The sequence below is a fragment of the Lagopus leucura genome, unplaced genomic scaffold (assembly GCF_019238085.1).
Source record: "Lagopus leucura isolate 7727_CA_CO unplaced genomic scaffold, USGS_WTPT01 Super-Scaffold_100001, whole genome shotgun sequence".
Classification (NCBI taxonomy): Eukaryota; Metazoa; Chordata; class Aves; order Galliformes; family Phasianidae; genus Lagopus; species Lagopus leucura.
In genome coordinates this window covers 92,317,180-92,335,078 of record NW_024962262.1, presented here as the reverse complement: position 1 = coordinate 92,335,078, position 17,899 = coordinate 92,317,180, and the positions used below count along the sequence as shown (strand labels likewise).

At 41.5% G+C, this 17,899-nt stretch overlaps 1 protein-coding gene across 1 annotated transcript in view; it reads left to right on the top strand.

The window, feature by feature from the left end:
• Positions 1-17,899, top strand: part of ALCAM (activated leukocyte cell adhesion molecule) — a 121,789-nt gene that overhangs the window by 70,937 nt on the left and 32,953 nt on the right. Inside the window, exon 2 of the mRNA XM_042866476.1 lies at positions 16,317-16,417. Within this exon, the coding sequence (XP_042722410.1) occupies positions 16,317-16,417 (101 nt within the window). The remainder of the gene's footprint in view (positions 1-16,316; positions 16,418-17,899) is intronic.

Here is a 17,899-nt window from a genome sequence, read left to right as displayed (position 1 = left end):
CCCCCCCACCATGAGTAGGGTTGCCGACTGCTACATCAAGCACTAGGTCAGGTTGCCCAGGATGATACCATTCAAGACTGTATCAGAACTGGTGGCATGTGATAAACATATTCCCTAAAGCCAATGCAGTGTATGTAGAGCTTGTCAACGTTCTTCTTCCTGCAGGCTCTGGTCAGGATTTTATCTGGGGCAGAGGAGCTCACTGCATTGGGATTATATTGGAAAAAGCAGTGGCTCCTCAAAGATCTTCAAGAACTCTGCAAAGATTTAACGTGGGCTGGGTCTCTGAGCAGTTAGTTGACTTCTTAGTTTGTTTGGTTGTTATTTTAGTGCCTCTTATTATCTTATAAAAGTGCTCCTGAAAGTCTCAAGCAGCTACCCTAATTTGTAATAACTGGGAGAGTCATATTCAGCATAACTGCTTTCTAGTAGTAATTCTGCTGCTTTGTGCCCCAATCTTCATGTTGTGGAACTGTTTGTTCTTGAAGATAGCTATGTGCATAAGTACTTGAAAGGTTGAACTTGCATTATTTCTGTTTGCACAGTGCTTCCAGTAAATCTTTAATACCTCTTTGTAGACTAAAGATAGCCCTTACAGTGCATGCTGCTGCTGGTTATAACTCTAATAGCAACACTGTATTGGCAGAAAGCAATGCCAGCAGTTTAAAATTCTGGAAAGTAAATTGTATATTAATAAAAAATGAGTAGGAATAATACTTTGCATTCCCTAGCCTTTCATGGTGTTCTCTAGTGAGCAGCTGTGACTTATATTACAGCAATTTATTCAATAAGTGTACAGTTCCTATGTGTTAAGTTATATTGGAAAATCATTTGACACTGCCAATCCACCAGATTTCACATGTCAGATGAGTGGTCATTTCCACCTTTGTTTTATATATGAAGCATTATTTCAAGGTTTTTTTTTGTTTGTTTGTTTGTTTGTTTTAATTACTAATTTCTTTTATGTGTAAATTCTTTATTAGGGCATCAGATGCTACCTTCGGTATACATGCTCTTATGTGAATACATACAAGGTTGAAACAGACACCAGTATGTGTCAGCATTTCTTCTCCAAATAAGTAATTTCAAATAGAAGTGATAGGCACAGAATTCACACCAGCCTTGCATATATCCTTACCATCTGTATTTCACCAGTGAATAAGAGCGTATAATATGTAATATTGCATTTTGTATAGCTGTCAGTTTGTGCTGATGGCACACTTGTTAATTTTCATGATACCGATAAAGACAGACAAAGACAAAACTTTCAGAAATGAAGGTGCTGCTGATTTTTTCCTGTTCTGGAAAGGAAGAGCATGTCTGTTTCAGCTCATCCTCCTTCAGCAGCAGACAGTTGCTGCTAACAGTGCTGACTACAGGCATCTTTGAAATTTGAAAAGCTACGTCTGTTAGGAGCCCATTAAATCTAAAGAAGGCCTCGAAGGAACTGTCAGTCACTCATTTTAGCATAAATCATAAGGATTTATCACATTATACTTTCAATGAGCATTTTCCCCCCTCACACCTATGTTATTGTGCCATCAGTGAAATGATAAGTCTTGTCTCTAGGTAACAAAGACCCGTTGATGATTCCAGTGAAGCTGTATTAATGTCATCTATGTTGCTTTGACATCTCCCTTATCAGTAGGGAATGCAATTGGAAAACAGATGTAGCAGGCAAAAGCCTATCATCAGCTGAGGGGATTTCCACTGAACCAGAGCCGTGCGATGCACAGGAAACTGAAACTGTGCGATGCACAGGAAACCTGGGGATGCTGCTGTTCTAGGGGATCCTAGATCCCTTATAAAGGTGGCAAGACGGATAGCCCGGCTGAAGTGCCTTTATACCAACGCACGCAGCCTGAGTAACAAGCAGGAGGAACTGGAAACTGTGATGCACTCGGAAAGTTATGACTTTGTTGCTATCACAGAAACATGGTGGGATGACTCCCACAATTGGGATATTGCCATCGACGGCTATAGACTCTTTAGGAGAGATAGGCGAGGTAGGAGGGGTGGGGGAGTTGCTCTCTATGTCAGAGATTGGATAAACTGTGAGGAGCTCCCTACGAGAAGCAGTCAGGAACAGGTTGAGAGCCTGTGGGTTAGGATTAGAGATGGGACAAATATAGGTCAGCTGGTGTTAGGGGTATACTACAGACCACCTGATCAAGGGGAGGCTGTTGACGAGGCTTTCTTGCTCCAGATGCGTGAGATGTCTGGCTCACGGGCTCTTGTCCTGGTGGGGGACTTCAACCATCCGGACATCTGCTGGGAAAACCACACGGCGAGCTGCAAGAGCTCCAGAAGGCTCTTGGAATCCATTGATGATAGCTTTCTGGTTCAGGTATTGGACAGACTGACCAGAGGTGAAGCGTTGCTGGACCTGCTGCTCACCAACGCCGAGGAGATCATCAAAGGCGTCAAGGTTGGAGGCTGCCTGGGCTCCAGCGACCACGCCCTGGTTGAGTTTGTGATCTCAAGCGATGTGGGCCTGGCAAAGAGCAGGACCAGGACACTGAACTTCAGAAGAGCAGACTTCAAGCTACTCAATGGATTGCTGGCCAAGATCCCCTGGCGCGCTGCCCTCAAAGACAAGGATGTTGAGGAGAGCTGGCGGCTCTTCAAAGATGCCCTCCTGGAAGCACAAGAGGTCTCCATTCCTCTGAATAAGAAAGTGGGCAGGCGAGGTAGGAAACCGGCATGGCTCAGCAAGGACCTGCTGAGAGAACTGAGGGCGAAGAAAGGGGTGTACAAGCTCTGGAAACAAGGCTGTGTCACCTGGGTAGAGTACAGGAATGCCGTCCGGACTTGCAGACGTGGGATCAGGGAAGCCAAGGCGCAGGCAGAACTGAACTTGGCAAGGGACGTGAAAAACAATAAGAAAACCTTCTACAGGTACATTGCCCAGAAGAGACAGGCCAAAACGGGCGTACCTACTTTGGTAAATCTAAAAGGAGAACTGGCTTCAACAGATGAAGAGAAAGCTGAGGTGCTGAATGAGTTCTTCACCTCGGTCTTCACTGGTGGCCAGGATTCTAGTCTTTTTCACGTCCCTGAACCCTGCATCCCCAAACCTCTATGTGGGGACCAAGGAGGTAAATCCCTCCCCACTGTAAGGGCAGAGCAAGTCCGAGAGTGCCTCCTTAGACTGAATGAATACAAGTCTATGGGGCTGGATGGCGTGCATCCCAGGGTCCTGAAGGAGCTGGCTGAGGTGGTTGCTGAGCCGCTCTCCATCATATTTGAGAAGTCGTGGCTGTCAGGTGAGGTCCCGAATGACTGGAGGAAGGGTCATGTCACTCCCATATACAAGAAGGGGAGCAGGGAGGACCCGGGGAACTACAGGCCGGTAAGTCTCACCTCCGTGCCTGGGAAGATCATGGAACAGATCCTCCTGGACAACATGCTCGGTCACATAAAGAATGAGCATGTGATCCGAGACAGCCAGCATGGCTTCACCAAAGGAAGGTCATGCCTAACTAATCTTGTGGCCTTCTATGATGGAGTGACGGCATTGGTGGACGAAGGGAAGGCGACCGATGTCATTTACCTGGACCTGAGCAAAGCCTTTGACATGGTCCCCCACCACATCCTCATCTCCAAATTGGAGGGAAGTGGATTTGATGGGTGGACGACCCGATGGATAAGCAATTGGTTGAAAGGCCGCAGACAGAGGGTGGTGGTCAATGGCTCTATGTCCAGGTGGAGGCCGGTAACAAGTGGTGTCCCCCAAGGGTCTGTCTTGGGACCGGTGCTCTTTAACATCCTTATTAATGACATCAATGAGGGAATTGAGTGCACCCTCAGCAAGTTTGCTGACGACACCAAGCTGAGTGGTGCGGTTGATACGGTGGAAGGAAGGGATGCCATTCAGAGGGACCTCGACAGGCTGGAGGGCTGGGCTCGGGTGAACCTAATGAGGTTCAACACGGCAAAGTGCAAGGTTTTGCATTTGGGCCGGAAGAACCCCAGGCACCTGTACAGGCTGGGAGGAGTGGTCCTTGAGAGCAGCTCGGCAGAGAAGGACCTGGGGGTCCTGATGGACGAGGGACTGAACATGAGCCAGCAGTGTGCTCTGGCAGCTCGAAAGGCAAATGGGATCCTGGGCTCCATGAGGAGAGGGGTGGTCAGCAGGGACAGGAAGGTGATTGTCCCTCTCTACTCGGCTCTTGTGAGGCCCCATCTGGAGTACTGTGTCCAGGTGTGGAGCCCTCAGTACAAGAAAGACATAGAGATTTTGGAAAGGGTCCAGAGGAGGGCAACTAAGATGATCAGGGGGCTGGAGCACCTCCCCTATCAGGACAGGCTGAGGGAGTTGGGCTTGTTCAGCCTGGAGAAGAGAAGGCTGCGGGGTGACCTCATTGCAGCCTATCAATACCTGAAGGGAACTTACACCCAGGAGGGGAGTAAACTCTTCAAAAGGGCTGACAACAGCAGGACTAGGGGAAATGGATCCAAGTTGAAGGAGGGAAGATTTAGGTTGGATGTTAGGGGGAAGTTCTTTACAAGGAGAGTGGTTAGGCCCTGGAATGGGCTGCCCAGGGAGGTTGTGGATGCCCCGTCCTTGGACGTGTTCAAGGCCAGGTTGGACGGGGTCCTGGGCAACCTGATCTGAATGTGTATGTTTGGTGGCCCTGCTAGGCAGGGGGGTTGGAACTACATGATCCTTGAGGTCCCTTCCAACCCGGGTGATTCTGTGATTCTGTGTGATTTACCTCTCACTGGACATTTTCAGCAGATATATCTCATTCAATCCATGCAGAGCTATGGAAAGATAGGTTTGTCCTTTATTTATGCCCTTTCAAGCTGTGAGTTCTAAGATGTTTTTTTGTGTGTGTTTTGCTTTTGTTCTTTTGGTGGGTTTTTTTTGTTTGTTTGTTTTTGTTTTTTGAAGGTGTTTAATTCATGTTTTTCACCATAAATGAGCTCATTCACTGAACTAAAAAAAAACAATGGTACACATTATTCACAGATTGTGGTTGGTTCTGCTCATTGAATCTATCTCATTTGGAAATATGCATTACTAAAAGCAGCAAGCAGAGCGGGACTGGCAACTCTGTAGAATAGAAGTGTGGCAGAACACTACATTTTACTAGATGCTTTCAGGTGGCTGAGTCAGCAGTGTCAGGGGGAGTTGCATCCTATGCTTCTGAAACTTGCCAATCAAGCTTCCATTAACTAAATATTTTATACTTTATTGGGATGTAAGGGATGATTAATGCATCAATGCAGTCATAGCTTTTGCAAATGCTTCAAAGCTTTGTTAGAGAAGACAAAATGATGCCTTTTCCAAATAGATCATGCTCTTTCTCAAACGGCTGTTTTGCCGTTTTTGTAGAGGAGGATGCTGATACCAGACAGCAAGCCAATGGCAGGATGAGGTCATGAACCTTAGAACAGATTTTCATGAGTAAGCAAATGCCCTGAGAGTGGGAGGAATGATATTTTCAAATCTGGAACAGTCCAAATATTAGATAAGTCCTTTTTTTTGTTGTTTCATGATTACTTGTCAGAGAAAACCATGATTTGAAGTAGAGGAACAAGCATGGTTTAAAAAAAAAGCCAAAAACATATATGTATAAAAAGATTACTGATATTAGGTTAGGTATAAGTCTTCAACAGGAAAATTTCCAAAAGACAGGAAGAAAGGGAGTGCGTCTTCCCAAAAGGAGGACTGTAGACAGGATGTAGAAAATTGAGAAAATTGTCTTAAAGCTGTTTTTTTGTCATGATTCTTTTGCTTAAAAGGACTGCAGTGGCATTGATTTAACTACAGTAATTTTTCTATTTTTTTGTGTTGGATTATTTCTCATATTTGCCTATCTTTTCCTTTGTTTTTATTTGCATTTAACTAGACTGGTCTTTGCTTTATATATGCTTTTGCTCATACTTTGCAAAGTAATCTTCTGACTTGATATTTTTTTAAATTTACTATTGAAATTCCTCCATGCTTAAGGAAATTTAAGGAATATATGCATGTTTTGGAGAGTACATATTTTATAAAATATAGTTCATAAGTTGTCATTTACTAAGAAGTTCAGTATCTTTTCTGTACCTCTATAGAGGGAAGTATGGATAATTTTGTTAACTGTACTGCCAAACCATAGTTATGTTAACCACGTTATTTTCACTAAAGTGGAAGTAGACAAGGTACAAAGAGTGAGTGATGGAAAACAGCTAGCTTTAATGCTGCTGGTAGCTCTGTGGACATGGTCATGGAGCCTTCCATGTCCTGATGGGGAATATATATAATCAGGATCAGATGACTTTATGATGCCGAGATCTTTGTAGGCATCCTCACTTCCATTTCATCCCAGGGGAAAGATAATGATACTTAAGGGCTTTCCAAAGCTAGTGACTTGCTTGGATTACTTTCCCTTTGCTTTTATGGAAGAGTTGAAGCATACATTTCTTAGTGCAGATTCTAAAAAAAACACCCACCAAAACAGCAAAACGGTAATCTGCTTCTTGTCCTCTTTTCTGCTTATGGGTCTTCACAGACCAAACTCTAAGGAAGAGTACTTAGAAGTAGTGCGTGCACATAGATGTGTTAGTGTGTACTTTACTAACATATATGGGCCATAATGTAGATGAAAGAAAACTTGTTTTCCAGTGTTATCCATAGTTAGAAAAGAGCACCATAGTCAGGAGCTTTTGTGCATTACTTGCCTTTTTTATTAAATGATGATCACAGCGAAGCCTTAGCGTGGTACTGGACCGCACCTTCCTAGGAACAGTAGTTGACTAAATGGGAAAGCAATGACAAATCCTTGCAGTTGCAAGTTGTTTTTCATTGTTGTGATCATGTGCAGGCCAATAGGAAGAGGTTTGTGGTTGAGTGCAGCAAAATCCCAGGTGTGAGATGAGAACCAGTCTGCATTCACTTCCATGAAGGATTCAGTAGGTTTCGGTCCCCGCTGCTGCCTGCACAGCAGTATCTTCAGTACAGCCACAGCTGCACCCTCATTATCAGGGCTTTTGCCTGTGGTGAAGAAGCACAGCAAGGAAAGGGGATACAAGAGGGAAAATCCAGCCTCCTCCTTCAAAGCATCTTCTCCTTTTTTATGCTGCCAACTTGACATTGACTTAAAATCTGGGATGGCAGAGTAATATATTTTTGCAGTACCAAAACAGAATATTTCATAATTTTGATATGAAAAACATACGCTGTTAGTCTTTTATTTCAGCATTTGTATATAAATTATATGCTTTTCTTGCTCTGTTAGCCTGTGGGTATATTGATCCACCCTGTCAATATTAGGTTATGAAGAAGTAAGAGGGCCATAGCTTAATTTAGTACACTTTCTACTGGCCTTTAAAAAAATAAATAAAAGCAAAAAATAAAGAAGAAGAAAAAGGATTCATGGCAAAATAGGACTTTAGAGCATTTTAGGTTATTATTTTTCAGCTACAGATTTTATTTAACTTAATAGAAACTTCTAAGTCATTTTAAGCTATTGAATACTTGGCAACTGCTGACTAGCATAACAAGAAGGTGAAAAATAATTGGAGTAGTTTCAGCAAATGGAAAAGCATTTTGGAAGGGTTGCTGAGAAGCTGAAGAGAAGTGTGTTGCGGGAGTAATCGCAGGCTAACATCGAAAAGGAGGAGAAATTTCATCAAATTAAAGGGGCTTTTCTGATTCCATTTTACCTAATTAGTTATATCCTTTAAAGTTGAAACTCCTGGCAGTATTGACTCAGGAACTGTTTTTCTGCATTTTGCTGCTCATCTCTTGGCAGACAGCTTGTTTCATCAAACCTTGGTAAGCTACAGCTCGCTGCCTTGACAGATGTGCTGAAATACTTAAAAATAAAAAAAATAAAAATAAAGAAATCTCACCATATGTTGATAACCATTTAAATGATTTTCAAGTTCCCAATATATTAAAAAAAAAAAATGCACACACAAAAATAAACCTTGCAAGTAATCAGTTCCTTTATTCGCTGCTCCATCTCAAACAGAAGAATGTACAAGAAGATGTATTGGCCATTCTACCACTTCCTCTGAAATACAGCTTGCCAATGTTGTCTTTTAATATGATTCCATCAGCTCCTTGTGGAAGCTTCATTTCTACTAGCCTTATGCTAATTGAAGAATTTAAAGTAGGTATATTTTTTCTTATGACATATTTGCAGATATTTCCTTAGAATTACATTACATTTTTTCCTACTTACAGTATATATGCAATTTATTAAACCTTTTAAGATTTACTCAAAAAATTTGAAAATTTAAACCCACAAATCCAGAAATAGAGTGATATAATTCTGGGCTTAAAGCTTTCTGTAAAATAGTGTTAGTAGAAGGCCATTAAAATCACAGGTAACGTTTTGTGGGGTGTTTGTTTTGTGGAAGAAGCCTAGGACTTTGCGATCAATTTTGCTCTACCATACTGTGCAAAGGCATGGGTTTTCTTTCCTTTGCTTCAGTAGATTTTGGGCTTTCTTAATTTAAAGATTAAAAAGCAGAGATGCACTTACTGCTCCCAAGCAAACCAGAGCTTTACTGGTCCAATTTCAGTGCTATTGCTCTTGGCAATTTCCTTTGTCTTCTTGGAACATGTACTGGAACAGTGGCTGATGTGGAACAGTACGAAGGCTTGTGTGTTGATACAAATAATTCATTTTGCAATGCATTTTTGCATTGTTTGCTGAGCTTTCAACTACTCACTTGATTTCAAGCTTTGCAGGTGCTAATGCTGGGAACAGTTTTGGTATGTTTTTTTCAAAGCTTGCTGATGTGGAAAGCAGTGTTCATTTTTACTTTAAATGCATTATTGTTGTCACTTAATAAAGGATGCTTGAATGTTAAGTGGGACCTAAAGGACCTAAATTAACAAGGTTTCTTAGTCATAGCTATTTGGAAGCAGTTTAGGAGTTTTGCTACATTCGGACTGAAGAAGCTTTTCTTCTGTACTTTCTTTGGTGACAGTATAAACGTTCAGGGGAATGCTCAGTGTGAACCTCACAAAGGCAAAGCTTGCAGTAATGACAACCTCGTAACGGTATGCTGTAGAATCTTCCACAAAGCCATCTGCCCTTGGAAGTATGCCACTTTCTAACACTTCTGCCTTGCTGATGGAAATTTCCCTCAAACTTCTCAAAAGCTTGTACTAAAATCATTCCAAATCAGGCTATGAGCTCTTGGATGAAGAGAGAATATAGATAAGAAAGCTGTATTCAGGTGTGGGAGGTGGGGAAAACAGCTGCCCAAACAGTGAAAGCAGCTGGATATTGAGTGAAATAACCAGTGATTGAGTCTGGCTTGCAAACAGACACGCACCACCCAGAGTCTTACGTGGCTGCATTGCAGGACTTCAAAAATTGTGATTAAAGTGCTCAATGGGATTTTGCATGACTGTTCTGCCTGAACACAGAAAGATCCCAGTCTTGAGCTCTCCTTTAAGGTGAGCTTACTTAATAGAAAACTGTGGTTCCCATGCAGAGCACGACTGGCTGAACTGCAGGCATTACCAGGCATTACCAGGCATTACCAGGCATTAGCCTCTGTCCTCTTGGCCAGAAATTGAAGCTTTCTTTGTTGATAACATAGAACCTGGGTCACATGTGGCAGATTATCTGAGCTAGTTTCTAGTTATAGCCAGTCTCTCTGTACTGATAAGGAAGATTATGAATGGTTTATTTAGAATGTGAGAAAAGTACAAGCAAAGGGTCCATAAGAAAGAGAATTTTCAAATCGTATAAACCAGGTTATTTTAGGATGTGAAATGGCAAAAATGAAATTTGCATGAGTTTGACAAAATTTTGAAGGTTTGACTTTTTTTTTTTTTTTTTTTTTTTTCAATTTCTGGCTTAAAACAAAAGCTCTCTCCCAACTTCTGATGCCACATACAACTTTTCCACTGCAACTTCTTTGACTTGATTCCAGATAAAGTACAAGCCTGTTATCGCCCTTTTCACAGCTATGAATTTTTCACTGTTTTGTTTTTTTCTACTCCATGGGAAGTGTTGATGTGTTTACTGTAGAATTTTACCCAATTTATAAGGAAAACCTCTGGTGTCTAAACAACCATATTGCTGTATATAAGGATATACTTGAAGTCTGTTGACATTTGGTTCCATCCACTTCTGGTATTATCAGTATCTCTTAATATTGCATACTCTGCCTGTTTCCTGATCAGTACTGGCTGATGAATTAATTTTCCTGGGTGGCAAATCCCATCTCCCTAATTTACAATTTTTCTTGCCAAAATTAGCACTAAGCACAGAAGTGATCCTGTTTGAGTTTTACAGTTGGTATCTTTAGAGCAGTGTAGGTGTCTCTTTGAGCAGCTTGTCAAAAAGGAAGTTCAGGATCTTTCAAAATCACAACCATGTTTTGAGTTGGGGCTTCCAGAGGGGGGGAAAAAAAAAGTGCATTCCCATTCAGTTATTTCACATATTCAAAGAGCTCAAGCAAGCACTGAGGCTTCCAAAGGGTAATTGCTGTCCATTGCATCAGTGCTTATGAGATGATAAAGGATTTTTTTTGTCTTTTGGTGTTAAAATTGTCTGCGCTTATCCAGAATTTAAAAATCTTTGAAGGAATGATGTGGTAAAGAGCAAGAAACCTTTCAGGTTCTGTGATGTTTTATAACTATGTTACATTAAATACTTCTGGATATGTTCATGCATAGTTAATTTCCATCTTGGGTAATACTGATGATTCTCTTGAAACTAAAAGACCTTCTGAAGGCTTGGTCACCGATGGGTGGCTTTGTTTCAATACTCAAATAAGAAGAGACAAGAAATATACTGTTCATATAACCTATATTAGATAACCTGAGAAATTGCCAGCAAGTGGAGGGGGGTGATCCTTCTCAGCCCTGGTGGTTCCGCAGCTGCAGTACTGTACCCAGTTCTTGGTCCATCCATTATAAACACAAGGCAGAAAGTACTTGTGAGTAGTGAAGTGCCACTCTCTTAATTTTTGCTCTAAATGCTGCTTGTAATTAAATGTAAAATATTTTTCAGAGTTAGAAGCACTATATAAGGCATTATTGGCATCACCAGTTGAGAGAGGAAGTATCTTCTGTCAAGTCCCGTTTCATTTGTTCAGTGCCGGACAGTTCTTGCTGATGCTTTTTGCAATGTACCAGCACCCACCTTTCATTCAAATACTGCTTTGTCAGTAGAATAAAATACAGATAATAAAAGGTGTTTTTTCTGATCTTAAGAACATGCAGTTACTGTTTTTGTGAAGTACTGATGCTTCCTGGGTGGTACATAAAAAGATGCTCAAGAGGACCTCTGTGTAGCTATATACCTGAAATCCCCTTAGGAAGTGGAAGGAAGGTACAGAGAAAAATGTCCTGTGACTACTTCAGAGCTGATAATAAGCAACTTAATACAGTCTTAATTTCATTAGGCAAATCTTTTTAGCCTCCCACAATGTAACCTGGCCTAGATGGAGTGCAAAATCTCAAGTAAAGATTTGGAGTGCGAAATTTAACTGTTGCTTTCTGAAGTAGGCACTAAATAAACATAATAGCTACTTACTTTGGACACATCCATTATGGAAGCTGTGAATTGACCTCCTCTGCCCACCAGCGTGCAGAGCTTCTGCTGTGAGCTGCAAAGAACAGTCATGGCCAGTGTGTCCTGCTATTCTCAGATAATGAAAGCTTGCTGCTGAGGAACAGAAAGCATCACTGCTGAACCTTGCAGAGGCATCAGTAGTAAATAATCAGGTATAGAAGGAAAATATAGGATGTCTATGTACATATAAAGCATCATTTAAACTGCTGGACTCAATTGTTGAGGGAGGCTCAGTTTGCCCAGGTTTCTGTTGCTTTACTGAGTAGAAGCTAGCTGCGCTTTAAGGCAGATGATTGTGCAGGTGAAGATGTGTTTTAGCAGTAGCTCTGCTAGTCGTAGTTTTGGAGTACAGATTCATAATCTCTAGTGAATCTTGCATCTAAAAGGGTCTATAAACAGCCTTTTGTCTAAAAATGTTATTTCTACGCACCTAGAAGTGGGTTTCTTGCAAGAAAAGCATTCTCAGGTGGAAGAAAGAGATGGAAAATATTGATATTTTCCACCAACTTCCTGCAGCTTTTGTTGGAATAAACATCGGTTTCCTGAATTTTTTCTTTTTTTTTAATACTCACCTTCTATCCATTCCTCTTATATGACCCCTCTTCTTCTAGAGACTGATGATTACTCTAAATTATGACTTATATCATGCGGTTTGATGAAGATCCAAATTAAAATAGTAATAGCCCTCTAAGCCCCTGATCAACCACTCAGATTTTTGGGTTTGTCACCCAAGTCTGTGGGTAGTAACTGCTCAGTTCCTCCCTTGGCCAGGCCATACAGACAGGAGGACAAAAGGGAATGCCAGTTAGTACTGCTGTGGGGCTGTAAAAAGCACTGTAATTAATACCACCAGCAGCAAATGTAATCTCAATTTAGCACTGTCCTGCTAGGGTCTTTGCTGACTTGAAATGCCTCCTGATGCTGCTGCTTTCTTCCCTTGTCTGAACTCATGTGGGAAGGTTTAATCCTGCTCAAAGGGGAATTTCTTCATTGCTGGGTCAAATAGGGGGAAATGAGTTAAGAATCACCTGAGCCTGCATGGACCTGGATGTAAAGGAGGGGCACGGAAGTCAATTGGATTCACTTGGAATGTAGCCATGACCACTTACAGGTAGTTCAGTAGAGCTTCATCTAGCATATGTGTGAAGAGATTCTGCCTCTGAATTAGCGTTGTTATCAAAAACACTGGCTCAGTTTTAGAAGATAAAATCTGAAACTCATGCAGTGGAGCTGGCTGAGGTCTTAATTGTCTGTGGAAAGCTGTATCAGAAATTCAGGGAGGGAAATGCAGAAATGCTGGTGATCTCTTGTTGTATTATCCCCTACAGTTGCCTTTGCCCCCTACTGCAGTTAATGAGATACATGGGCTGTGACACTGACCCTGTGTGATGTTAGGTCATGTGGCAATTTGTATTTGTAGATCCCTTTTTCTTTGCCTTCAAACGAGCTGGAAACGATATGGGGGGCGGGTGAGGTATAAAAATTATCATGTCATTAAGCAGTCGGTTTCTTCTATTTTCCTATTTGTCCCACTCTTTTGCAAATGTATCAAATAGCTACAAAGGGGAATTTCCCAATTTGTTGTTTTTGCTAGTTTGTTTTCTAATGTATAGCTTTGCAAAGTAGTTTTGCAGTTATTACTGCAGTTCCTGCTCTGAAAGTTTGCAGTTATTCAATTAGTTTGCACTCCTCACCTGCTCTAGATTTTTCCTTACAGAAAAGGGAGGAGGACATTTTACTACAAGATTTTCTATTCAGTTTTCTGTATTTTTCTAAAGTCTATTTCCCTTCATCTTTTTCAGGTTCTATCTGTTAACAAATTCCTAGAAAACGGTATGGTTTTAATTTTGACAATTTATGGCAAGACGTGATTTCGTGTGGGTTTTGTCCATTCGACGGAATACATTTCAGATGAAAGAATTCTTCTAAAACCAGAGGCCAGGCTTTCCATTTATCAGGGCATTCATTGATTACCTGCTTTGAATGCTATAAACGTAAATCCTTTCCAGAAACAGTTTCATTCACCTTCCTGGGGCTGCTTGTCAAGTATTTGGTGGCATACGCTTGTTACCTTAGCAACTTGCCGGGGTTAAACGATTGACGAGGAGAGAACGGTGAAGAACCGTCTTACAGATTGCACAGGGTTTTTCTGTTTTCCCCTAATGACAGAGAGTATCTGCTAGCAGAAGGAACAGTTTCTGGTTTTCCATGTGATACAAAATACCATTACAGAATTTCAAATTGCTGGTGTGTTGACTGGAATTTGAATGAGTGCTAACCTGGTTACCAATGGAAAAAGTATTTGCAATTCTCTTATAAACTTGCACTCATGGGAGTGAGGAATGAAAAAGGACTGTTTTCTAGTTCTGGCAGAAATGAGCATTAGGATTCAGCTTGCAAAGCTGAAGTTGTGTGGTCCCCCCTCCTGAAGATCAGAATGAGGATCAGAGCAGAGGAGAGTCAAAGGGAGAAAATTTGTTCCCAATTTGAATTTTACCTCTATTTGCAGTTTGATTTCATAAAACATCAGTCCTATTCGTTAGTTAGCTGCTTCCATCACAAATCTTTGCTTCGTTTGTAAAGTGTGCACTTATTCAGCACCATCTAGTGGACCAACTTCTGTTTAAACGTAGCAAATAGCTGGTCTTGGCAAACTCAGCAGCAAATCGAGCACGCAGTCTTGATAATGTGAATAATGTACCCAAAATATGTTTGTGACCAATTACGAACAGAATAAGATTAGCAGTCATTTAATTGATATGGCATGCTATGAAGGAAGTAAATGTTATTATATGTGCCAGTATCGTTGCCCATTACCTATTGAATTCCTCTAGTCTGTCAAGCCCCCAGGCTTTCTTGACTGTTTCTCTGCTTTACCATGAAGTCTCATCTAGGTCTCAAGTATTTCCTTATGCATGGCCACAGAGAATGCAGAACAGCCACATTGTCATAGTGATACAGATGGTGAGGGCTGACTGGTGCTAGCCGTGAGCTCTGAAGTCCTCGCATGAGGAAAAATGTTCTGGAGCCTAAGATGTTGGCAAGGAATTCAGTGTTTGGATCTTTGAAAAAATATGAAAAGACAATACTATAACAAAGTCCTCCTGTGGTATATGTGCAGAAGGCAAGAGAATTGCCAGGTCATCCCTGTGGCTGCTTCAGGACTTGTGAACAGATCAGAGTCTCTGCTCAGGTCAGGGAACAGGTTCTCTGTGCATGTTCTCCAGCAAAAGGGCCGAATCTTCAAAACAATAAATGCCTGTAAAGAAGGACTGGGTGTTTCTTCAGCCTGTGTTGCATCACCCAGCATCTCACTGCTCTCTTCAGTAAGGTTCATCTGGCAGTCAGTGAGTACTGGAGGACAAATCAAAACTTCCCAGTGGCATGTTGGTAGGGTAATGGTGTAAGGAGAGCTTGGCTTCTCCAAGAGCCGAGGTCACTGCTAAACATGGAAGCTAAGCACTGATGCATTATCATAGTAAATGCACTGAGTTGTAACAACGATGCTTTAAATTTCCTCGCATTCTTACAGTTCTTCACTTTAGGGACTGTTGATTTTTTTCAGTCTGCGTATTATGGACAATGAAAATAAAAATAAGTGGGTCAGTTCTACCCTGTGAATCGTATGCATTAGCACAATAACACTGTGCTGAGGTTTCTAAAAAGCTATTTTTAAATAATTCATGGAAGCATTTCACTTCAGTTTTCCAAAGCCTCCATGAACAGACTAGTTTGTTTCCCGTGTTTAAGGAAATGTAGCACTTAAATAGCACTCTCTTTCTTTTCTAACTTTTCAGTGTAGCACAGCAGTCAGAATAATGTCTATCAGCTGTCTTCACCACAGCAGGGCATTGCCTCTATGGTCACAAGTGACCAATTTTTGAAATAAAGAAAATAAATACATGGGGATTTCCCTTTTCAGGTGTCGAGTTTGGAACAATAGCCATGAATGCTGATGGTAGTGGATGTGTTCATCCACCTGAACGAGTGAAACGCTGTAGGAAAATCCACTCCCACTGACTGCAGCATGAAAAGAGTTGAGAAGGGGTGAAATGTTTAAGTGAAGTTAGTGGCAGGAATCCTGTTTTCTGAGAGGTTTGGAGATAAATCCTTGTCAACGGTTTATGGGCTGGTCCGGCCCAGTTCCGTGACCAGCAGGGCGGAGGGATCTGCGGATCCGCGCCTCTGGGAAAGGGGAAGCAGGGGACCCCAAAATACTTGAAAACAACAGCACTGATCTGAGGTGGAACAAATGATTTTACTAAATATAGTATCAGTAAAATACAATGAGAGAGAGAGAGAGAGAGAGAGTCTGTTTGAATTGTATAGACCTCACCACAATGCTGGGGTGAGAAGTGCAGTCCAGTTGAGAGACTGAAGTGCAGACGGCGAAGTGCAGATGGCGAAGCGCAGGCAGCGAAGCGCAGATAGCGAAGCGCAGACAGCGAAGAGCAGGCGAAGAAGAAGGATCAGGTGACCTTGCTTGGAGTTATATCCCCTTGCTGACCGCAAAGTCTCCTGGGGAAATGTAGTTCTTCTCCGACAGACGAACATTCGGCAGATATCAAACCCCACCCCCAATGCATTACATGATGTTATGGTGTGGAATACTGATGACCAAAAATCATAAAACCATGACAATCCTATATGCTGGAAAATAACCACTTACAAAGGACGTGGCTCTTCTTTTGTAGTAGCTGTGAACCAAACTTTTACATATTGGAAGTCAAAAGAACACATTCACTATTTCCTTTTTTTTCTCTGTTTCTCTTCTAGCTCTGGGATTGTATACAGTAAATGCAGTATATGGAGACACTATTACTATGCCTTGTCGTCTAGAAGTACCAGACGGTCTGATGTTTGGAAAATGGAAATATGTAAGTATAACTTATATTTTTATTCAATAGAGCTCGTATAAGAGAATGTGTATTTGTTGTGTGCGAGTCTACAAGATTTCAATCCATGGAATTTCTGTCTCGTATACAAAGTCACTTGTTTCTGTGTTTCTAAGACTGCTAGATCCCCATCCTTCTGCCAAGTATAGATGAGAGCTTTGAGAAATTAATCTCACTGTTCAAGAGAAATAATTGTTGGGGAGTTGTCTGCCAACCTGCGTTAGAAACCTGGCATGTTACCCAGTGACATCTCACTTGCTCGACAGAGCCACCGCTGTACATTTGAATGCTTTTGAAGCAGGCTGCCTGAGGCAGGGCATGCTTCATCCCTGGGAAAATGCTGTCCCCATGCTCAGTTGATGTGACAGTTGCCTGCACAGCGCTGTTTCATGGCTGAGTGTATTTTATGCACAGTGAATAGTGTAGAGATGACCTTAGCAGAGTTGCAGTGATCTCCTGCTGGTTTTCCCTGCTACTTTAAGTTGATCTAGATCTCCTCTCTTGCTCTGGTGTTACCAGCAGTAACAGGTGATTTCTACTCTGACACTGGATTTAAAATTATGTAGTCCTCTCTTTGTAGATGGTATCCATTAGCATATTCTAAAGCAGAACAATCTGCAATTAGTGTGTCATCCCCCTGCCTCTTTCCCTCATGGCTACAGGTTTGCAGCATTTAGTGAACTTGTACACTTGAGTTCCTGTTCTGCAAGCAAGATTTGGGATGTAAAATCACAAGTCTGTGGAGAATGTTTCCCTGAAAGGGCTAGTAAAATTATGTCAGATATCCATTTAGAAGATGCAAAGTCTGCATTTTGCGATGTGTTGGGTTTTTTTTTCTTTTGTTTTGTTTTTGTTTTCTGGTGTCATTTGGGAAGAGAGGAGTCCATGTCTATGAAGATTGATGCAAATGATGGTGAGAAGACAGATGAAAGAAAAATTCATCTATTTCCTATGCTTTTGGTTTGCTCATCTCCACCAAGTAATGAGCAGCAGTCATCAAAAGGAAATGCTACCACTTGTCCCAAGTGTGTGGACAATTTCATACAGTACTGTCTGCTGATGATGGAAAGGGACATAAACCTAATGTTCAAAAAAACCAATTGCAACTGTATGAGATTATTGATATAGTCCATGTACAAACAAGGGAAGTTGATACTTTTCTCTCCCAGGGCAGCTCCCAGTGTAGCAACACTGGCTTTTAGGGTGAGGAGAGCTGGTTGGTTTGTGGATGTGGTGGTTTTTTGTTTTTTTTTTTTTGGCAGTGATTATTTAATTGAAAGAAGGGGGAACCCCATTCAGGCTTGAATAGTTTAGAGCTCATTTGCACTTGACAGCCAACTTCTCTTGTAATGAGTTGAGGCAGTGCCTTCTTTCCTCTGCAACAGACACTGGAATAATCCAGGATTTGAAAGTGGAAAAGAGAAAAAGACTATAAGGGAATTTAAGATTCACATTAGCTGTTGT